The 23,854-nt window shown below is 45.9% G+C and overlaps 1 protein-coding gene across 2 annotated transcripts in view; it reads left to right on the top strand.

Annotated features, from left to right (window-relative positions):
* NTRK3 (neurotrophic receptor tyrosine kinase 3) overlaps positions 1–23,854 on the top strand; it is a 245,009-nt gene that overhangs the window by 171,005 nt on the left and 50,150 nt on the right. For both annotated transcript variants that reach the window (XM_026121296.2, XM_026121297.2), the window contains exon 13: positions 20,832–20,962. In XM_026121296.2, coding sequence (XP_025977081.2) covers positions 20,832–20,962 — 131 coding nt within the window. The remainder of the gene's footprint in view (positions 1–20,831; positions 20,963–23,854) is intronic.

Genomic DNA, 23,854 nt, shown 5'->3' with positions numbered 1-23,854 from the left:
GGACTGCAAGCTTTCACCAGATCTTACCCAGTGCCATGTTTAGCTTTCTTAGCAAGTCAGTGGATGGCCATGTCTTTGGTTGGAAAGGAGGGTACTCTCACATAACATCCTTGGAAATGCCTGAAGTAATATTCTTGTCTGGAGAAGTAAGCAGATGTTCATGATGCGGGGATGTGGGCATGTGTGTGTGTTTATTTGCGCAGTAGGGATTAAATATGGCTGGCTGAAAGATGTTGGATTTCCAAGGGAAGAGACACCGTCAGTAATGTGAGAAGTAGAAATCAGGATGGTAAAGTCCTCGGTGGAATATTCTGTATACTAGAGGTAAGTTTTTGCTGTAATTTCCCTATTTGTAATCCCACGTAATATCATTTAACTCCCTCTCAGTGCTAAGGTAGTATTTGTACACTCTGGCTGCCTGGGGAGGGATGAGGAGAGTTTCAGATGTCTGGCTCTGAACTGGTCTTGGAAATGACTCAAGAAGAGAAATTCTTGGGAACATCAGCAGCTAGCGCATCTCTTTGTCGCAGAGAGACAGGGCTGGAGCCTCCAGGCAAAGCTTGGCTTTGAGCTCCAAACAGTATCTGGGTCTGGAAAAGAAGGGGAAGCCACAAGGGTCATTTCCCAAGAGACATCCCAGCCCGTGTGCGGAAAGAAGGAGCAGGAGTTGTGCACGCTGCTTCTCGCTCCCTCACAAACCTCTGAATAAAGACTCTTTGTTCTAGGAGATATGGATTATATATATTTTAAGGCTTCATGAATCATTCATAGACCAAAGGTGAAACCAAGCATCAGAGCTAAGGAAAGCACTGAAGGTGTGAGGCAAGGAACGTTCCATTATTTATTGTACTAAAACTCGACCTGGTAACACCTCCCTTCCCATTCCTGCCGTTGCTTTAGGAAGCCCTCTGTCCTCCTGAAGATAATGTATGTTGAGATACTCTCTTATTTTTCAGTAGATAATTGGAGCAGGAACCTAATTGGCTTCTTCCCTTGTTCTGCAGCTTGAATGTGGGCCTTTAAAGAAGTAAATGGCATGTTCTAGTGAGCGCGTGAGACACGGTCAGGGCTGCCGGGAGCAGCGTGGGTGCATTGGCTTGGATAGAGGATGAGAGAGTGAAGAGTCCTAGGTATGCCTTGGGGTCGAGCAGAGTAGAAGAGTTAACACTGGAGCTGGCAAACACAGCAGCAAGGGAAAATGTAATTGAGTGGTCTGGAAAGAGAAGTTGGCTGCTTTCTGACTGGGCCAGCACTCAGCCGCCCAGGCTCCCAGTTTCAGTGCGGCACAAGCCGGCTGTGAATAAGGGCTCCTGCTAGTGTGTGGTCACGTGGTGGCCAACATGAAATGAGTTTGTGGATGTCAGTGTAGTTCCCTGCTGTCAAATGTCCATAGCACAGGAAAGGTCTGTGTATTTTTTGGGTCAAGGCTGATGCCAGTGACTAAATCCAGAGCTGAACTGCTTGGTATTGATTTGTGATTTCCTGACCTCTTGGCAAAAACAGATATTCAAGATAACCAGTCAGTGTCAGAGGTCATCAAAAAAGTGTGAACTACGGTGGAAGAGAGACAGCGTCATCTTTTTGTTTATTTCTTTGATTCTCTAAGAGAAGGCCTGGAGTACGAGCTTTTATTTTATAAAATCTTTTTTTCCTCCTTATCTCAGTTCTATTGCAGTAAAAATTCAGGTCCTGTCTGTCTTGATTAGATGGCAAAATGTTATACCACCACAGCAGAAGACTATTGTATTGCTTTGCTACGGCCTATTTAATTACTGAGGCCAATTCAGAGTAAGAGCAATGTTGCTATTGCTAAGGGCTGGACTCGCCTTCCCTTTCCATTGCTGTACAGCCACAGGGTTTGTAAGAGGCTGGCTAGGGCAGGGAGGTGAGATAAAAAGAACTTCATTTGTTTACTGCCTCTTCATTTGTGCCAGCACAAGAGTTTGAGGCTACAGTCTAACCTAGGTCTCTATTATGACCCAAGTTAAAAATAACCCCCCTTCTACCCTGCTCCCTCCAAGATTATTTTTTACCTGGAACATTTCAGGGCACTGCTTTTCCAGATAGCACACAACGTTGTCCCAGCACAACAGGGAGGGAGAGGCCAGCTGCGGGGTGCGGACAGCAGGCATCCACCAGGGATGGAGAGGAGGGGAAGCCCCCAAGCTGGATTCACCATCAGAGCTGGCAGCTGACAGCTTGCAGCAAGCTGTGTGACCCCCAAGGAGGCTACTACAAAAGCTGGGAGAGAAATTACTTGGAAACTTGTGATCTTTCTAAAGTTAAAAGCAAATTTTATATTTTTAATAGAGAAACCTTTCAGGCCCCTTTCAATTCATAATAAAGAGCAATTTAAAAAGAAGGAGAGGGCAAAAAAAGACTGCAAGGCTTACTAGCTTCCTTTAAAGTTGGAAGGTCACCTTTAAAAATGGATGAATGCAGTGTCTGGAGGAAGCTCCAAGGCAGCAGGCCTGGCGTTTGGCACTAGAATAGGAGACAGGACAAAGATGAAATGAAGAATCCAGCTGAGATCTAGGAATACTTGCAGAGCTGCAAGTGCCCTTGGTGGACTTGTGTGGATGCAGAATTTAATGGAACTTCTCTGCCCTTTCTCTGAAGGCTGCTGTTGTGCTTGGCAATGCGCTGGGGGAAAGTAAAGTTAGGGCAGCTGGATAGCCTGGTGCACTGCGTGTTGCCCAGGGAAGCAGGAGAGCAAGGACTGGTGGTATCATGGTATCATTTGTGCTGAGTTTTCCTCTTGTTTGGGACCACTCAAGGAGTGAGGAAAGGTGCTCGAAGTGTGAGCCCTGGCAGACACTGGACAGAAAGCTTTTGGGCTGCATTTTGGATGGTTTCCTGGCCCTCACTGCTTTGGACGACATTGTGAGCAGGTGAAAGTTGACATAACATCACTGTCTCCTATGGAGCTACCTGAGCACATCCTACCCCCAGCCTCTGTACCGTACAAATGAAGATACTGAAGGCTAAGGTACTGCCAGTGCTTGACTCTCCTCAGTTACCTGGTTGAGAAACAATTTTTAGGTATTTCTTCCCCAGCATACCTTAAAGATGAGCCATAGAAAAGAAGTCTAACATCTGAAAAAGCAAAGGACCTCATATGACCAGCATAGGACTTTCTCTTCCAAGCCTGCCCTTCCCACCTTGTTTTATAAGCCACCAGACACAGTCTGGGAGCAACCAGATCATACAGCGAGGCATGGTGGATCTTTCTTCTTCTCTAACAGGATCAGATATATCCTCAGGGAGTTTCATACAGTCTCTAGTCCAACAGGTTCTAGGCTTGGTCTTCACATAAAGGGCCTGGGCAAGCACAAGGAAATGAATTTTCCCGCAGCTCCTTCCGCTCTGTGGTGGGGAATGGGACAGCCCTGACCAATGAGACTGCTACTGTGAATATGTTGTGTAGTGATGTGCAAGGTAAATGCTCTGGAGAAGACAGGATTGCAAAGTAGAAAGGACTCCTTTGAATCTATAGCCAACCTGTAAAGCTTTGAGATCTGCTGAGAGATGCTGTCAACACTGTGCTTTTGTCCTGCTGTTTTCTATATCCTGTTGAAGAATTTTAGAGCATTTTTGCAATCAATGGTCAGTAAGATTTGCTATCGCTAAGGGTAGGGTTTGGTGGCCATTTTGGGGAAGGGAAGCTGAGGCACAGTGTGATGGCTCCCTCAGGCTGATGCGGTTCCTGGAGAAGCACATGTGAGCCTGTGGCGAGGCAGGGAGCCAGTGGCTGGAGGGAGGCACAAGGACTGCAACCGGAGAAGCCGGTGACCCTGCACTGGGCTCGCCTGTGTCCACCCTGAGCAGAGGCTCCCTATGGCAGTGAATGAAGTGATATTTCTTAGGGGTCCACCTGAGAACTTAACACATGTCATATTTAAGCATCTCTTGACTGCCTTTCCTACCTAGCTGAGGCACAGGGGCATCAGACACACGCTATCTATTGCTTATTAAGTGGTTTAACAAGCCCAGCTAATTACAAGGTACTCAAGGATTTTCTAGCTTATGAAAACAGTCCCTGTTTGTTTGTATCAGTGCTTTAATACATTAATACACCAATTAAACCTGTGTATGTGTAAGCTCACACGGCTTAACATACAGGAAGGCATGTGGATGTCTTTCACATCAGCTGGGGCTTCTCTGGCTGTTTCAGCTCCAGCTCTACAGGGATGTGCGTAGTTTTACTCTAAACTGCATTGCCAAAGGGACATGCATCACCCCAATAAAAACAGAGTATAACCCCGCCAGGAGTACACTGTTTTACAAGATTCTGGCAGACGCGGGCACCCTCTGTTATTCAGATTTCCTCCTCCCAGATAGGTCTGGGAGAGTTTCTCAATCTTTATTTTCATCTTGGTGCTAATGATACAAGCAATTTGTACATCAGAGCGGTCTTCTCTCCCTCGATTTGTTCCAAGAGGTCACCCATCAGAGAGCACTGCAGCTCCCCGGTGCACTCCAAGCTGGTTGCTTGCAAGGTTTGTACTTGTATGCAAGTGCCTAGCACGTTTATTAAGCCACATAAGTAACGAACAATAAACATTTCACAAGCCACCGACTGTGATGTCAGTGCAGGGACTGAGCTGGAGTGGGCAGCAAGGGTCAAAGGTAAAAGCTTCCTTCAGTGCACTTATATTCTAGTGAAAGAAGGCAATTGTGGGGGGAGAAGGAGAAATGACAGATTAAAGGAAACTGAGCAGCTATAATAAATACACTTGAAATTGCAGAGCATCTAGGATACAGTGATTATATTCCCCGCAGAGCTGAAGTGCTGAGGAGGGTCTGCAGAAAGGGCAGCTATACAAAACCACTGGCCTTTCAGCAAGCAGACTTTAGGGGAATACAAAATGAGTTAAAGAAAGCTGGCTGGGGCTTAATGCTTCCTGGGGAATCAGCAGCGGGGAGAGGGAAGCAGGCCTTTAAGATACAGTTAGAAAGGCTGCCTTAAACATTCAGGAAAATGAAACAGAAAAATAAAAGAAAGGATGAAAGGACTGACATAAACCAGTCCAGGTAAGCAAGAGACAGAGATACCACGACAGGGCACTGGTGGAATATCACAGTGAAAGCGGGGCGGAGGAAGAAGAAAGAGGAGGAGAAAACAAAGGGATGGAAAGAAGCAGCCATACAGGATGCTCAGGGCGTATTTCAGAAAGCAAAGTCCTTTTGCATGTAAGTATCTGTGAGCACCAATGAGACTGGCCTCATAGCAAGGAAAGGTGTGGAGTGACGAGGAGAGCAGCAAGCTGGTGCAGAGGGTGCAGAGGAGAAAGTGCTTTTCTCAAGAGTGATATTTGGAGAACTTGGACTGGCCACAGAGAATATAAGCCAGCTTGTATCAGCGATAAGAGAAGTATTATTAAATGTATTTCATCTGCCAAAATTGCATCCAACTTTGCAGAGGATGAAGAGAAAGATCTCCCCAATGGTCAGCTGCTCCAGGGCACTGGACAAGGTGAGCATCCTCTACAGAAGGAGAGCACATCCCATAATGTACACACCTGTGAGCACACACACAACTCACTTAGATCTTCCCTGGCATGTTTAAGTGCCTGTCTAATATGGGCCAGACTGACGACAGTTGGAAGGTGGTGGACATAATGGGGCAAGCGACAGCCCAGTAAGTTTAATATCTGCTCTGGGAAATTCTTGGAAATCATCTTCAGCTTTAAGGGATGTTGTGGGAGAACACCTGGAAAAGCAAAGCTCTGTGAAGGCCAAACTTATGTGGCTTGAAGTATTGGGAGGTCATACTTAACTAGCCTGATGAGGTTCCCTGAGGATCTAACTGCCACAATATATAAGGGAAACTTAGTGGATATAGTAAGCTGCTGATTTTCAGCAAGTATTTGACAAGGATCAGCATCAGAGATTAACGATTGAGAGTAAGAGCTTTGGTATAGGATTTAAATAAGAGCTTGTGTAGAAATCTGGCATAAGAGCAGGAGACAAAAAAGAGCTCTTCCTAGAAGTGTTTCCAATTGGAAAGAGGTTGAATGTTGTGTGTCCTGGAGGTCAGCCTTAATTGGGTGTTTGTCATAACATCTACTGATGATTTCCATGGACCCAGTGAAAGCAGAAACCAGATTCACCCCTGCTCTTACACCATGGACCTCAGTGATTTTCACCAACACTATGGGCCAAGGTCCTAAGTGTGCCTGCTGACCCACCTGATTTGGGGATTTGTCTGAGAGAGGAATTCCAGGCAAGAGAAGAGAAGTAGAGTGAGAGAGGGAGAAACAAAGATAGAGAGTACCTCTTTGACCCCCCCCCCCTCCCCGCAGTACTGTAAGCAGCACTGGGAATATTTCAACACATGAAGAAGTGATCTGGGGAGACTGCAATTTAGATAATGGAGAGACAGTGCTATCTCTGAAGAAAGGGCTGTCTGGACAGCACAGGAATCTTTTCCTTCATCAAACTCTTTCAAGAAATGAAGATGTGATTTTGAACTTTTGGTAATTATTTTTTCCTTCATTATTTTTTAATTTTCTCTGCTTTCTCTACATTTCCAACTTCCAGCCTGAAAACCTCAGATCACTTGGCATCAGCTTTATTTGCAGGAGAATTGCAACTTGGCTGTGTAAATGCAAGAAATCTGAGTTTTGAATTTTGGGTTCTCATTTGTGCTCAGATATTGATCTGGGTAGGTTTGACCATTACCAGCTTGAAAAATCCCTGCCCTGGGAAAAGGTCAAGGGGTTTGATTGAAACTCTGATTGATAAAGAAAAGACATCAAGGTGACCTTTATAATACAAGCTGAGTTTGAGGTCACTGTCCAAGCTCAGACTGCAATAATGAAACAGGATTTGCAGGCAGCCTGATAGATTCGATTAGCGGAAACTGGCGTCTAATTTTTCCATGTTACTGTCCCAAGATCCGATGCTGTCCCTCCAATTCTGACTTTTCAGGAAAGCAACGTATATACTCTTGTTCAAACCATTTTCAAATCAAATGAGATCTGTCCTAAGCTAGTGAGGAGAAGCAGCTAATGACACTGCAGAGATCTTCCCACCATTATGCCCCACTCAGTGCTCTGTAGTACCACCCACATATATTCATCTACAAGTCAGTATTGCCAGCTTTGGGGAGGTGCAGTGAAGATCCTTTTGATGCCTCTGCTTCCTCAGCTAACTGCAAAGAATTATTTCCCTTTTCCTTCTTTCTCAGCAATCTCATTCATTTTGCTGCTTTCCATTAGCAGTATGTTCTTGCTGTAAAACTTCAGTATAAGTTTAAAATTCAAGCTGCAAAATTATATATATATAAGTATATATATAATCTTTCTTTCCTAGCTGAAGATCCTAGTAGGTTGCCTTTCCCATGTGTCTTGAATACCAACGTAGCAATCATCCAGTCTTCACACATAGTTCAGTTAAAGCTGAACATGCACCTTCTCACCACCTGCAATTAATCATGTCTTCTGAGGTTCCCAGGACTGCAGGATGTCTTCTTGATTCTCACCAAGGCCCTTAAGAAGAATTAACTGGATATTGTTCCCTTGATGCAAACACTGATGTTTTGCCACAGGAGAAAGCTGTAGGATTTTTTTCCCCCCTTTTGCATGCAGTGAAGTTTATGGTGCTTTTTGGGGGTGAAAATTCACCCCAAGCATCTAGCTCAAAAGGGCATGAGGCAACACTGAGGATGACGGAGAGATGGACAGATGTATGCTGTTTTATTATCCCGTGTTCTCCCCATGCTGGGACTGTCAGAGAGAAAAAACTGAGATGGATTCTCATTTTTGATCATAGTAAAGGCAGGACATGGGTGGATACAATAAAGAAACAGCATAAAGGAAGGAAAGGCAGTGTCCTAACAATAATATGCGGTTCCTTAAATAGTCCTGAATTTCTGGTGACAGAGGAATTTCCAAAGCCTTTTCCAAAGAGGACTTTTTCTGGTTCACCTGCCACTAATCAAGAAGTCCTGTTTCTGCCAAGGGGAGGAAGGTGGGGTTGGCAAGACAGTGCCTTCACTCAGCCAGTGTCTGTGAAATAAGTCAAATCCCTACTTGGAGCAGCTGTGGAGTCACACAGCAAAGTCACTGCCTTTCTTTTCTCTTGCTTGGGGTGCTCTGCTGTTGTCCTGCTCATTTGTCAGCAGCGAGGAGGGGATTCTTCACCTGAGAAGAAAGGCTGACTTCTTTGAGTGTGAAGCATCACGAAAGCCCAAAATTCGTTGTGTCCTCAGCCTGTGCCCGACTCAAGCATAGGTGAAGGGAGCACAGAAAGCCTCAAACTACTTGCAGACCTGGATGGCTAAATGAAGACCAGCTGCTAGTCCCATCAGATTAGCTAATTCCTTTGTACAGTCCTTCCCTCTCTTTATTCATCTCTATGTAATCTGCAGCCTAATAACAGTTACCGAAATAGCCAAAACCACAGTAACTTTAGAGTCCAGCAGGCAGAGATATCTCACGTTACTCCTCCTTCAGGGGTTTCCTTCAGCAGGAGAAGTTGGCAAGATGAAAAAGGGATGGGGTTGTGTGGACGGCAGAAGTAGGGAGAAAGCCAAGGAAACCTCAGGCAGAAACACAGATGAAGTAAGGTCCGTTTGGGGCGTTAGGAAAACATGAGTCTGAGAGAACACCTCATCAAGCCATGGATGTGAGCGCACCTCCTGTGTCGGTCCTACGAGAAGGGGAATTGGAGGAGGCAGGGAGGAAGAGAAAGGAAGGGGAGAGATGGAAATTGCGCAGATTGGAGAGAGGCTTCCTAATGAAATCATAACATGAGCCTGAGATCTGTCTTTCAGCACCTCATGTTTTCACTCCATATGGCTTCACTTCTGGAATTTTCTTGTTCCATGAGTTAGGCTGGGCTGGCTGCTCGTTTAAAGACCACCAAAGGAAGTCACCGGTGAGAGAATGACTGAGCATGGAGCAAGGAGAGGACATGTGTACCCAGCAGTTCCCAGGAGCAAAAACAGAAAACAAGCAGAAGATGCTATATTCTGTCCAAACTTGTCCTTTTTTGTAGTGATTATGGTGAGCCTGGCAACAATCAGAAACATTTCCAACCAGCTTAGAACTCTAGCTAGAAAACTCGGAAAATCATGCCCTTTCACCAAATTTCCTGCTTTTGAGTTGGTCCAGAAATTCTGTGACAACAGATTTTTCTTAAAATCTCTTGGCGCTTCCACATCTGGAAGGAATTGTGCTTCTTCTAAAAATATTTCTTTTTCTTTTTTCAGCTTACACCCAACTTTCAGGCCAGTTCTTACCCTGTTCAGAGTGGGCTCTTCATCCTGGACCACAGCTGTGAATCTGCCCTTGAATCCAAATCGTACCTCTTTCTTTAACACCATCCTTCTTCTAATGCCCACATGATCCCCAGAATGTATTCGGTGTGCCCGTGAAACTGTTACATGAGGGACTTTCTATCACTGATGGTGATGGCCCAGTAAGATCAGCAGTCATTAGAAAGGATGATAGCGGAGTCAGACAAGGTGGAAGCAGTGCAAGTCTGTGGCTAGAACCCCAAAACTGTGGGTTAAGGCAGAAACTGAACACCATTGGAATAGTAGTATTGAAAAGCCCTTTACCCTTGGAACTGTAAGGAAAAGTTTAACAGTGTGACCTGAACATAGTGCTGCAATATCTATGTGGATCTGCACGTGCACTGCCACATAGCTCTGAGAGGTGCCTCGATGCCAAGACTGACTGTTTGGGATGGGGATGGCACTGTCAGTACTGCACCAGCAGAAACCAGTTGATGAGGCTGAAGAAGGCAGTAGATACACCTTGGGACATCCAGCGCTCGGAGACACGTAGCCCGCTGCTGGGGTAAGTACTGTCCTGGGCACAACCATCCCATGGTCTCTTGGTGGTGCATGGAGGGCTAGCAGCAGCTGAGTTCCCAGGATGGCAGGTTTCTTTGTCACTCTGCTTGGGGATTGCTGTCTAAGCAAGGCTGTCGTGGAGATAAGAGGGCTTTTTGGTGCTGCTTCCAAATTAAGGAGTGGGAGGAAGACCATGTGCAGGGGTGAGGGTTGGGAGAAAGGCTCTTGCTGTGGCATGACTGTAGCCTTGCAGGGAGTTAACCCAGCCCTGAGTGAAATCCTCCTGGACATGACAGCAAAAGAGAAATCTCAGGCTGAGAGTAAACTTCCCCCTGCAAAGGAACAAGCAGCTCTTTTCTGGCCTTGCAGCAGTTCAGCATGATTCATATGCAGCCGAGGAGGGTATGCCTGTGCCAGGTACTGGAGTCAGACCCTGTTTTTCTGCTGGTGAAGAGGGATGATTTCCCCAGTGGAGTCTGGACTGGGGAATTGTGAGTCTCGATGCAGCCTAAATATAGGTGCTGCCAGGCTTCTCGCCCCAGCTAGAGCAGCCGGCCTGGTGGGCACGGACAGAGCCGTGGTGATGTCCTGCAGTCCTGGGGAGCAAGATAGCAAAGGGCCTCTGAAACCTCAGTAGCAGAAGGTAAGACTCTGTGTTCCTGATGGGAGACTGTCATAAAACTGTGAGGCTGCTGGCAAGACCTGGTTGCTTCTAGCTTTATTGTGATTATCCATCTCAGCAACAGGATGCCGTTAAGTGTCTGATTACTGTGTTGTTAAAGCCTTAAGCCTGAAATCTGACTACTGTGTGGTCTCCTGAGGGCCAGCCAGTCCTTCTCCATTCCTCTACTAGTAATCCCTCCCTTTCCTCAGAAAAATAAAATAATAAATAAAGAAAAAGACAAGTGATATGTCTGCGGCAGCACTTTCCAATCAAGTGAAAACTGGCTGGAAAATCAAATCAGCCAGTAAGTTCCTGCAAAACACAGCCGTATCTCTTTAAAATCTCCCCTTTTGAAGGGATGAACTGAGCAGCAATAGCTGCTGATGTAAAACAAACCATTATTCCTCCTATCTCCTCTCTGAGCCCCCTCCCAGCAGACGCATGAGTCTGAGGGAGGCAGATGCTCTCTGAAGACTATTTTCCTCCGTTAAATAAATTCACTTTCAAATAATGTGTAATTAAATGTGTGGTATTGAATTAATGTTTTATTCTGAGTGCTTTGGCAGCAGGGGAGCTAGGGGCCTGGCTGGTGGAAAGAAAACACGTTCACCAGAAAGGCTCCCTTCCCCTCTTCTATTCCCTTTTCCTCCCACTCTGCCAAGAATCCCAGTCCCTAGTTCCGAGAGCTGCTGGAGTGTAACGGTGAGTCCGTGAGGGCGCTGCTTTTATGGGTCTCTGCTATGATACATTGCGGTGGTGCTCTTGGACATGCACCCCGTGCAAAGACCTCTGCAGCCCACTCTGTTCCCTTCTCTACGTGTCTCCTGCTGGCTTAGTCTTCCTACTGAGAGGAGTCCCAGGTATGCAGGTAATCCTGTATACTGAAGGCAGAGCCCAGGGGTCCCCTTGGGGTGTGAAGTTCATGCTGGATGTCAAAGGAGATAGACTGCTGAAGCTGGAGAGGCAGGTTAGGCTTTGCAGCCTGGTAGCAGCCAGAAAGCTTATTTGAAGAGGTGCGAAAGTCAATGGGAACCTTTTTGGTTTGTTTTTCTGTCTTGTCTGGAATGTTAATAAAGTTTCAGTCCCATCACCAGTGCTTCGCAGTCCCCTGGGGAGCCAGCCGGGGTTTAGTGGCTGTGGAGGAGCAGGATCTTACAGGAGCGGGAGCGGCCGAGGGGCGAAGCTGCGTGTAGCAGAGCGAGCAGAGCGCGGTGCCGAGGCTTTGCCAAGGTGGCGGGAGCAAGGGTGCGGGAGGGCTAGTGACCGTGGCAGTGAGGCTCCGGCAAGCGGCAGTGGCAGTGACGTAGGCTGGCTGCTCAGCACGCGGGAGCAGGCAGATAGTCCGCGGGGCAAGGCACGGCGATCCCTGCAGAGAGGGGGGCAAGGCAGGGCCGAGGATGTCTGTCCTCACCAAATGGGTTGTATAAGACTAGCCTGAGGCTGGGGGTTATTTCTGGGGAAGCAGAGAGGGAGCGAATAGTGGGATCTTGGCACATGCCTGAGGCACAAGCAGGCTGGGGAGAGGTGGAGGGCCATGCCTGAGGCAGCCTGAGAGGAGATCCACTCTACAGCTCGTACAGCTGCAGCACATGGGCCAGGGCACAGCTAGAAACAGCTGGAAACCCTCTTACAGCTGTGTGGCAGCCCTGAACCCCAAGCCCAGTGCTCCTGGGGCACAGCCACTGCAGGTAGCCTCGTAGGCTTTATGAGATTTCCCTTTTAAAGTCTTCCATGTCTCCCCACTAACAGATGTTTTAACCATTGGCGACTTAGCATAGGTGAAGTGAATCAGGTCACTGGGGGATCAGAGGGATTTACCCTCTAGGATCAAGGAAGGGCCCCATGGATACCGAGAGCTCTTGCTGGAATAATTTCAGCAAGACGCAAGCTGACTGGAGGAGGAGGCAGCTGCTGTCTTAAAGGAAAGAGCCTGCTGCTGTGCAAGACCCACATGTACATGAAGGCTGGAGGAGGGCTGGAAGGCTTCCTTTCTTTGTTACTACAGTCACTGGCAAAAATTTGCTGGGGATGACCCGCAGGAGCCTCTCTCTTGCTGTAGCTCCTTTGTTTTGGGATCTCCCAAGAACAGCCGCGCTTCTGCCACACTCTGCGAGCAGTTATGCTGAGTCCAGCTGAGACTCTGCCCTGCACCCAGTAACCCTGGGACAGCTTATATTTCTCTCTTTATAAAATGATTACTAGCCATTTTGTACTCAGATTTATGATACTGAAATGGATGAGAAGAGCTTGAAGTCATATTTTGTTTTTATAGGAGTGTCAGGTAATTTAAGCCGTGACAGTAGCTTTCGCGCAAGTGTGGGGGGGATGCCAAGCATATTCTAACATTGTCATTATTTTTCAGATTTTTTTTAATGAAGAAAATGAAAGCTTGCTTTGGTTTGGGTTTAAACTGTGCAGGTATGTCACACTAACTTATATCACCTGCTTACAAACCAAGGTCTTGGTTTTCATTGTGTTCTGTTGGGGGAATCTGGCAGCCTCTAGGCTTGCATTAGCTGATTTGTTGATCTAAGTGGTGACTTCTGCTTCACCTTTCTCTCAGCTCCTCTATGCATATGCACATATGCCTGCTCTCTTTACCTTCGCCTTTAGCTCAGAGTACGCTGTACGTGAAGACCATAGCTGCGGGCTGTCACAGGGGCCTTCACTGGTGCAGCGTGGCTGATATTGGAGCTAGTTACTGCAGTGGGGATGCAGCAGCTCGAGTTACCACAGCTCAGCAGGCGCTAATCCTGTCTCTCTGTGCTGCTAATCAGATCACTCTGTAGCTTGAGGGCTGGTTTGCAGAAGGGCGGCTCTCCTTCGAATCAAGGCTGGCTGGAGTTAGCTGATTAGTGAAAGGCAGCCCTCTGGGTCAGTGCTTCCTTCCCAGGTGCTGTTGCAACAGCAGAGGCCAGAGGAGTTGATGATCACCTAATTGCCAGAGGTATGCTTGGAAGTGGTGCATGTAAGGTATTTTCAAAGGATCAAAAATCTGGATTGTGGAGGCTGTTCTTCTGTTCTTTCATTTTCTTGACCCTGATTACGCTGAATATCAGCTCCTGGCATGGCTCAAGGTTCCTGGATTTTTTTTTTAATTTTAATTTTTATTTTTTAGCCAGAGATGTCCATCTAAATGCAACAAGGTCAGCTAATTTTTACCAAGGCCCTTTCAGCAGGGTGTAGTGCTTTAGCCTGAGGTCTGCTGGGTCAGCTAGGCAGTAACGTGACCTTCCCATTTGGGCACTGTGTTGGTATCTTGCAGCTGCTCCCAAGAAATGAGGGGAGTGGTAAGAAGGTGCAAAGACCTGCAGAAATATAATGGAGATGTTTTTAAGGTCTTTATGTAGGAGTTGTCACAGATGATTATGATTGTTTCGTAATATAATGTGTAGCCAGGCACCGGGGGCTCCCTGGAAGCAAGCTGCCAGCTTCTTGGTGAGGTACAAGACGTGAAAAACAATCTGAAGAGAAGCTGTGAAGCCAAGTGCCTTATATTGGCTTGTTGGAGACTGAGAAAGGATGCAAAGAGAGGAGTAACACAGGAAAAGGGATAGCATCCTTTGTATTTCATATTTTATCCATCAAGGCCAAAGGAGAGGATGCTGACATAATGAAAATGTGAGCTGGGAAGCTTAGATTTATATTTCTGCTGTGCGGACACACAGGAATGGCTATTAGACCTGTCATGCAGAATTAGCAAGATTTAAATGCAGCCTGAAAAGTGCAGAGAGAGGCCTGATTTAGGTGGTCCTGTCAATAGGCCTGGAAATAAGGGGTTGAGAAGGACCTTGTGCACCCAGGGGCTGGAGCTCAGACGGCTCAGCTGAAGGACGTGCCTGGTCCATGAAGTTCTCAAAGATTCAGATAGGCTTTACATTAAAAAAAAAAAAATCATTTGGGGGGTGTTTTTGAAAAGACTCTCAGAACCACTTGGTGTTTATAATCATGACTATTTTGAACCTGAGTCCTTGAGGGGTGCCTTGGTAGAGGAACTTGGCAAAGAACCAGTGTCTGGGCACAGAGCTGAGCTGCCAGAGCCTGAGCCGAGGGTTCCCAAAGGTTGCTTACGTCGGAGCGTGAGGGAAGCCACCAGAAGCAGAGGACTACCTCCTCAAGTCCGTATGGAGATAAGAAACAGCCTGTTTATTTTTCCATTTTTAAATTATGTGGGGCTGATTCTCTCTTTGTTTACATCTACTTCGCAGCAGTCTGCAATTGAAATCAATATCCTCTATCGACTTTGATGGATTTGCACCAGGCAAGGAAGAGGACTCAGGCTCTGTGCAGCTAGCCAGTACATTATCTTTTCTCGCTAAGAGACAAGTCTGTGAGAGAATGACTTGTCAGACCTCCAGTTGCAAGGGTTTTGATCCGGTCATACCTGATGGGCACAGGCCGCTCTAATCAGGGACACTGGGTACCTCACCAACACATTTGGTTGACATCCAAATTGCAGTCAACTACCTGACAGGAAAGGCACTCTGTTTGGTAGTTACATGTCTTCATGACATGCATTCTACCCCAAATTATAAGCTTTGTTTATTTGATTTTAATTGTCACAGAGCAGGCAACCCATGCAGGGCTTATTCACAAGAATTATTTTAGCAGTGAGTCAGGAAAGAAGTGACTGAATCATGTTGACTAACTGAGAACTTTGTTACCTTTTTGTGGACAACTTGTTTATGAAGAAAAAAGAGACAATTCTTTGACATAAATTAGTTGTTACAGCAAATGACTCAGCCACTACTGAAAAATGTCATTGTTGTTATTATTTATACTGTGCTGTTAATGCAAATGAGGCTGTATAAGCTTGTGAAAATAAAGGCCATTACCACAAAGAGCCCAGGATCAAACTCCATTCAGGGTACCTTAGAAAAACACACATGAAAGAAGTCAGTTTTAAAACAGGGATTGAACAGCAAGAGGGACAGAAATAGGAAGCGAGGTCAAGAGAGAAGAATCGGCAAGAAGTGACAAAGCTAGGGGACAGTGAAGGGCAGGAAAGGAACTACCCTGCGGGAGAAGGATGTGGTTGTTGGTACCAACAGTACAGAACAGAACCTAAAATGTGAGGGAGAGGAGGCATGAAGGAGGAGAAGGAGAGGAGGAGGGGGAAGAGAAGCAGAGGAGAAGGAAAGGTATGTGTGGAGGAGGAGACTAGTAGAAAACTGCCTGTGGTCTTTTCTGTGCCAGAAGAGAAAGCTGCTAACCTAGAGGATGGCAAAAGTAAGAGGAAAGATTTCTATAGGTTTGTTCTGTTTCCCTAATAAGTTGTCTGTTGTTTGTGAAATAATAGTCCCAGGACAGGAAACGCACTAGAAATAGAGCCACCAAATACACCACTCATGGTTCACGGGTCTGAAAGAAGGAAGTATGAGGAATCGGCTTCAGATCTAATTCCGGCTGGTATATATGGTCCAGCTTTAAGAAGAGGTTCTGCATGTTGCTGTAGGTTAAGTATTAGCATTGTTCATGGTTTACTCTGCTGGGAGTTTGATTTGTCCATCTACCTCCCACTGTAGTCATCTGTGTCACCCTGGTGTTCAGGTACTTCATCATCTGCAGCCAGGTTTCCAGACTACCACCAAACCAGGGTTTTGGGGATGCCGGCTGTGATGGGAATCTCAAATGCAGAATCTGCATGATCATTGAACCCTTCCTTTCCTCTTCTAGCTCTCAGGACTGGTTTAGAAATGAGGCACTAACTGGAAAATCAGACACATGAAATGGGCCCCATACAAGTTCCCGATTTGTGTTCATGTGATTGAAATATTGTCATTTTTAGAAAAAGGTGTCTTTCACCCCACACAGCCTCAGGTACCAGCTCTATATATTCCACCTTGGATTTGGAAGTTGAGTTGGAGCCTTTCTGCCTTGGCCTTGTCACCAGCAAGCGCAGCTCTGCAATGGGAGTGTAGAAGAGGGGTGAAGAGTCATTGAATCTGTCACTGCCATTTAAATGAAAACTCTTCCTAGCTTTTCCAGGCTCTGTCACAGGGGCCAATGCAGAAGTGACCCACCAGGACATGGTAGATTGATGTATGAGGAAAGCAGAATTAATCTTGTTGCCTTTTTCTCTTCCCTCTATCCTGATACCTGTGCTGGGTCTGCAAGGTTAGCAAACTAACTGTGTTTGAGTCAGAAGAGGAGCAGATGTGACTAAGAGACACATGGGAATAGAAACAGGGAGGGAGAAGTTGCTGTTTTTAGACAGCCACTTTTCTGACTGAATGCACGTTAAGCACAGATCAAGTCAGCCATCCTCCAAAAGGTTTGGAGGAGGTTAGGTAAGATCCCAACACAGATCTGGAGCCCCAGCCCTTCTGCTTGGAGTCTTCCAGGGAAAAGAAAAGCTCTCTGCTCTGGAGGCGGTTTGTAAAGGTGAGTGCAGAGTCTCAAACTTCCCCTCTTTCTAACACTCTTTACTTCATTGAACTCAAGCTGTTAGACATTTCCAGCCAGTGGTAGGTTGGTGTTTTATCACGTGGTTCATATGTTATTCAGAACAAGAATGGGGCAAGGGTTTCAAACATGATCCTTGGGCTTTAAGTCTTGATGGAGAAGAAACAAATGTGAAGAATCTAGCTAACTTTCCTTCATCTGATCACACAGCATCATAGTGATTCTGAAACAAGTATTGTGAGATGTTTCATTTAAAACAGCAATTACTTCAGTGTTCTGCGGTCACGTCCTTCCTGTAGATACAGCATGGCTCTGAATGAATTTCCATCATGCTGTCAAGTCTGGTTACTTTCCTGTCGGGTCTTGCTGTGTTTCCTGCCTAGATTCTTCTTTTGAATTGTCTTGTTGGCTTTCTTTTATAAGTTAATGGTACAAAGAGGAGGAGAGAAGGAAAAAAAAAAAAAGAAAAAAGAAAGTGGTACTTACGGGAAGACAGTTTGCATACACCTTGTCAGCAGGGCTGACCGCAACACTGCCGAGACAGATTAGCACACCGAAGCCTGCCTAAAACAAATAAACACCAGCTGTTTATCAGACAGGGCTCAGCTTTCCCTAGGAGGAGGTAAACAGATTTATGCAGATGAACATCCCAGGTGCCCTTGCAGTCCAGCGTCTTTCGCGGCTACTCGGCCTTGCATATGAGTTACAGTCAGGACAGACAAGCAAAGAAGAGATGCAAGGTTAGCACAATAACACAGCCATTCGCACAGTGCCAGGGCAGTTTGTCATTGCTTTATGTGTAAGGCTCGTATTTAATAGTAATATAGGATTAATCATAGTGCTGATCCCACTGTGAATGGAAGAATTTGATGTAAACATCAGTATTTTAAGCCTATAGCATGTGAAAAAGCAATTTATTATAACTCACTTATTATTCCATTTGTGCTTAAAATACTACAAAGCAAAATTTATGGCCATTCTAGTTGGAGAGAAATTGTGATCAGCAAAAGTGCTTTCCTGACTCTCCATTAAGACTGTCCAGTTGCTGTCAGACTGCTTAACTTCCTGAACTTATTATTTTTTATAACTATCCAAGTTTACTTTAAATCCCACGGTGCTACGTGAGTCCACTACCTCAAAAGGATTGCTTCTCCCTCTGTTCAACTCCCACTACTACAACATCTCCTTAAATTCTTCATATACATTTTCTCTGAAGCTTCCCAGGTGACCCTAACAACTTACTGCAAAATCTGGGTCTCAGAGGCAGACAGTATATTTTTTTAATAGTGTAGACATAATATTGGGACCTTCTGAACATGAAGGTACACAATCTGGACCCCAGCTTTCAGAAATCTCTGATCATTTATTAAGATGTTGTTGGGAGGGAGCAAGGGAAGGAGCTGAAAATCTCAGGCAAGACCCCAGGCAGTTCAGAAAAAGAGGTTTGCTTCATTTCTCATGATGTTATGACTTACTCATCTGAAGTGTAAATAATCTCAAACACTAGCACTGGTTATTTTGAGACAGTTTCCTTTTTAACTTTATCTGAAATCGGATAGAGCAATAGGATCTGTGCTACATTTCTGTTGGGATTTTGAGTTTTTTAAAGTATCCTTGGGCTGCTCGTAATACAAGATCATTTCCCAGCAGCTTTCTTGACTGTTGCTAATCAGCAGACCAAGAATTCAAATACAGTTTATTAATACAGCAAATCCTAGATACTATGCTGATGAGTGCTATAGAAATGCTTGCCAAGAGAAAAAGGATAAAAACCTTTTCCTCTACTATTAAGTAAATTGGTGCCATTTGAGCTTTTCTTAGATTGGGACTTTCCTCACCCAAGTGCATCATTTCAACACATAATATTTCAGATTTCTCAAGGTACTCCTTAAGCACTCAACTAAACCAGGTGGGGAAGGCAAAGTCTACAGGTGATTTGTTCTCCCTGACTGTCATTGTAGATTTAAAACCAAAGTCATTTTGGATGTGCCCACCATCATGTGCCTTAATGTTACTGATATTATTAATATTGGTAACTAACAGTTTTCAGCCTATTGAGCAATTAATGAAAAGGTCGATGGGAATTCTCTATAGGGGCATCGTTCATTACCAATGTTCATTGCTTATGCAGTCTTGCAGCATCCATCTTCCTAAACAAGCAAAAGGGCTGGAGATAGCAGTTTCTAAACCTGTCTGTGAGCTTCTAATTAGAAAGCTTAATTGTATGAAAGCCATTAGAATGTTACTCTTCCAATCCATTGGCATTTTGATGAGTTGACTGGTACCTACATTGTTGTAAAGCATTTGCTCTCTCAGGCTGATGTGGATGCCACCTGAATCAACCCTGAGTGATAGGAGCTGGTTGCAGATTGTAATCACCGTTAGTGATGCCTCTCTGCAGCCAGTCTGAAGGCCTGTGTCAATCGGCCCCTGCCTCCTGTATCTGCAGCACCCCAAGGGAAATGCATCTGAATGGAGGTGTGCACACCTGTACGGCTCCTGTGGCACATGGAAGAGTTGGAAAAGATTCAAAAGCAGCCCAGTTTGTGAGTAAGAAAATGGAGGGCCAAGTTACAGATGCCTCAAGGTGGGAATGAGAAGAGTCTAATGCTTCTGCTTGTGGACACCTCTAACGCATTAGCTTTTGCTCATCAGGCCCTAGAGAGGAGTGCTTAGCTCACACTGCCCTGCCACGACTGTCAGGCTGAAGCTGGAGGTAGTCTGTGCTACTACAGTCCCCAAGGGAGGCAGTTGGCTCCTGTGAAGGAACAGTTTCTAGAGATGAAATCTGGGGTACCACATCTCCAGACACTGCTATGGTGGCTGTACACCTTTACCTGCCTCTGTAGCTGCTTCCACGCCTGAAGAAATGCCTGTTCATGTTGCCAGAGGAGCTGTGTGTTGGCTGTGATGTTGGAAAGCTGCTTAGAGCTTTGACAAGAAGTAGCTGTGCTCTAGTGTTGTCTGCAAGAGAGCAGTGAGACCTTTCAGCCTCTCCCTGTGGTCAGTAGCATTTAATCCATGCCCCTGCAGTTGTGGAAATTGTGGTAGTCACTTATCTACCCTTGCAGCTGCCTAGTACCTGGGTAGATCTAGCTGTTATGAATGACACCATTAGCTGATACATAAACATCTGGAGCAGACCAGTCTTCATAGACCTCCATATCTTTGTTAAATTAACACCTATTACTCTTTTGATTCTTCTCGAAACCTCAGTTGCTGTTCTCTATCAGTGCTCACCATCTTAAACATCAGTGGAAAGGATCATTGAAACTAATGGGATGAGTTTTTCCATTGTGCCAGTGACTCTATCCTGGGATGATGTTTCTTCTGAGGGAACATTCACAGAAGAGATGACTGCAGGGCTGAGGTCTTGTTGCATGGCTGTGCTCAGCACTTCCAACCAGCTTCCGCTAGTGCCCTGAGCTGCAACTGGGTCAGTGGTTCTCCTCCTGGGACAACCCTCGTGGCTCTGACTTGCCAGGGCTCAGCCTCAGAAATCTGCCTGAATTTGGGTTTAAACTGATCCCAACCAAAATGCAAAACTCAACAGGACCTTCTAGTGTCACCTGGCCTGGCACTAAAAGTATGTGACCTTTTCAATGACCCTTAGGAGATGAATTATTTCCAGAATCATTCCTAAGAGATTCAGGTCTTCAGGGCAGATTTTTTCCCCAAAGGTTCCTCTCCCTGAGGACAAGCTTGCTGTAAGTTTGTTGTGAAAACCTGATAAATCTCAAGTACTTTCCTCACAGCTGTTTTGCATAAGACTAGTTCCATCCCAGAGATGGCTGTGCTCTGTGGGTGGGTAAAAAGATCCCTGTAGATATTTTTGCAAGGCAATTTCAGATCCTTCGCAGTTTGCTAGAAAATTGAATTAGTTGTTTTCCATTCCCTGAATTAACCCTGATTCATTCTTCCCTAACCCTCTCTTTCTTCCTCCCCTCCCTCCAACAGATGTCCAGCATATTAAGAGGAGAGACATCGTTTTGAAGAGGGAGCTGGGAGAAGGTGCCTTTGGGAAGGTCTTCTTGGCCGAGTGTTACAACCTCAGCCCCACCAACGACAAAATGCTGGTGGCAGTGAAGGTAAATCTCAAGGGCAAATGGAAGAGAGTACAGCAGGGGCTGGACCGCAAAGCAAGGCTGCACAAACCTGTGTGGGAACGGGAGGCAGGGGAGGGCTGGGGGCTGGGGTAGAGATTTATCTGATGCTGGAGATTGTGGTAAATCCACTTAGTCATACAAACTTTCAGCGTTTCGCTTCAAGGTCATCTATTCTCACCATTGCCAAAGCCTCTCTTCCTGCCGATGTGGCCAGGAGACAGGGAGGAAAAGCTGGTCTGGAAGTTTTAAGCTCCCGTGCAGCTGCAGAAGTGAAGCATGGAATTCACCTTCCCTCTGCAAGGGCCTGGGGGCCTTCTCTTTTGGGCTTTTATCTCTTTGTGGAATACGCAGAAGCTGAAACAAAAAGGCCTCAGCAAAAACAAGTGCTTAAAAGCTAGATGCAACAAACCAGTTTTCTGGGATCAATTTGCTGGAGCAGTTTTGCTGCAAGATGGGTGAAGTAACCCCTTTCAGATTGGCTCAGCTCCACTCAACTCCCACTGGCATGGCCACGGATCGCTCCCATCTTGGTGATTTTGAGCCAACACAGGTTCAACTTGGAGCATGCTGTGCTCCTTGCATCTTTGCAAGGGTCCTCATGTGAGTCGTGACACATCAACAAGGCTCTGGGTGGAGGGTACCATTTAGTGCAGAAGTGTGCTCCACTGTCAAGCGGCACCAATTGGCAGACACTCATAATCCAATCCCCTGCGGTTAACTACTGCCTCCTAACTCTTTGGGAGAAGATCTGCATTTGAACCGATGATCTGCAAGGGAAAGCTTTCAGCGCTCTCTCCAGGATGCTGAGGGAACCAGTTACTTCAGAGCTGTTTCAATCATCAGCAGTCTGAGCCTTTTTTTTAGCTCATTTGTCCCCTTATGCTCCGGCCATAAACTGCAAGATGGCACCTTTCACCTTCAAGACTGGTTAAAGCTGAGGTAACACAGCTACACGTATGATTAATTGGCTGATTATATGGCTGCTGCCTGCCTATCACTGTCAGCTATCCCTTGTGCTATCCTATTTCTGAGGTCTCTCCTGAGCTTCATTTGCATGTAGGCAGAAACAGCATCCGAACTTGTTTCTGTTAATTGCTACTATGAGCTTACATCTCCAGAGTGCCTTTCATCCTGCAAGATCATACAGATCCCACTTTGGAGCAGGGCCTTGAAATCTGGCTTTCTTCCAGCTCTGGAAAAAAAAAAAAATCCTTCTAATTTGGGCAATGTTACAAGTCGGGGGGGGAGGGGGGAAAGGCTTTACATATTAAGTTGAGATTTGGCTGTATTTCCTGAAGATTTCATGTTTCCGACTGGGGCTGAGAACTACCTCCCCTGTCATTACAGCTCTGGGCAGCAGTCGGACGTGCTGGTTAGGGGCAGCAGAGTCCAGAGCAGAGAGTTTGTTCCTCCTGTGCGCTCAAGGACTTCCTCCCAAGGCCAGGATGAGGGCAAAGAAAGTGCTGTGTTACTCATTCAGCTAAACAGAGATTTGCAGTGGCTCTAAACACTGCGGCCCTGCCGATGAGCTGAGTCCTGATGTGATGGCATGGACAAGCTTTCTGTTTTATTCAACTTGTTTCTAAAAACATGCTAGGAAATGCGCAAGAACTGTATTCATCAAAGAGCGTTGAGGTCACAGAGTCAAGTATTTGAGTGCTGGAGGGGTTACTATTCAGGGTATGTTCTCTGAATATACATTTTTCATTGCTTTGTGGGCTGCTCCACTGTGATGATCACTCTTATACCTGAGTGCTCCCTAGATGTGAGTGTGTTTATTTTCACGACCTCCTAGTGAGGTGCTGGGGTTGTATGAGCCCCTTTTTGCAGAGGGCAGATGGAGGCTGAGGGAACTTGAGCTGAAAGGATCCACTAATCTGGAGTATAGTTACTGACCTGCCTTTCCAGAGCCTCGTACAGCATGTACCAAATTCCTGTCGACCCCAGTTGTCACAGTAAATGCTCTGCACTTCTGCAAAGCTGAGTGCAGATGCTGGGCAAGTGAGGAACTCCCTGTTACTGATCAGAAGAACTGACAATTAGTGGCAACAGCTGCAACCTGCATAAATTCAGTGACTTGCCTGATGTCAGGTAGGAACTGTGTGATGGGGGCACAAATACAATCCACCCAAAACCTTCCCGGGGAGGCATTTCAGTGGTTTCAGTGGGACATCCGTTCTCTTCCTCTGATCCTGGTTTTCTTTCTCTGCTCCACTACTTCCAACTCTGGTGTTTCCTTTTCTTCTAAAGGCTTGGCTGTGCAACCTTAGTAATGTTTTTTAATATCCTTTTTTTGCAACATATTTACAAAGTTATAGTGCTAGCACCTTGTAGAAAAGACAGTGTGTGAAGGAAATCTAAACTCACTGCAACTTGAAATTTTACATACAACTATAGGAAAAGGGGGGAAAAAAGAGTGATGAGGGAACTGTTTTCCTGGAGGGGAAAAGGGGTAACATCAACATTATGAAGATATTAAATGACTAAAAGTAATTGGTTGCCTGAGATAAGGATGGGTGCTTTGCCATCTATACAGCGTAACTATCATCCATCTAAATATCTCTAGTCAAGCTATCCCAGAGGACATAGAAATTAAAATAAAGTTATGCCATGTGTCTTGCAGCTTGGGGGCAGAAGAAAGAGAAGAGGGAATGTCCTAAGGCTTGGGTAAAGGCCTCTCAGGAGATCTGTTCCGAGGGGAAAAGCAGCTAGCGTGGAGGGCTGGCTGCTTCACTCTGTCCAGCCCTGAACGCAGCAGAACCTTAGACTAGGCAGAAGCACATTAGTCGTGTGCTTGAGCCCGTTGCTCCCAATGCAGGTTTCTGATGCTTAGCATCCCTTTTTGTACATAAATTAGAGTCAGCTCCTGCTGAC

This window comes from Dromaius novaehollandiae, chromosome 10 (genome assembly GCF_036370855.1).
Source record: "Dromaius novaehollandiae isolate bDroNov1 chromosome 10, bDroNov1.hap1, whole genome shotgun sequence".
Classification (NCBI taxonomy): domain Eukaryota; kingdom Metazoa; phylum Chordata; class Aves; order Casuariiformes; family Dromaiidae; genus Dromaius; species Dromaius novaehollandiae.
Note: the sequence above shows the minus strand (reverse complement) of the source record. Positions and strands in the feature narration are given on the sequence as shown.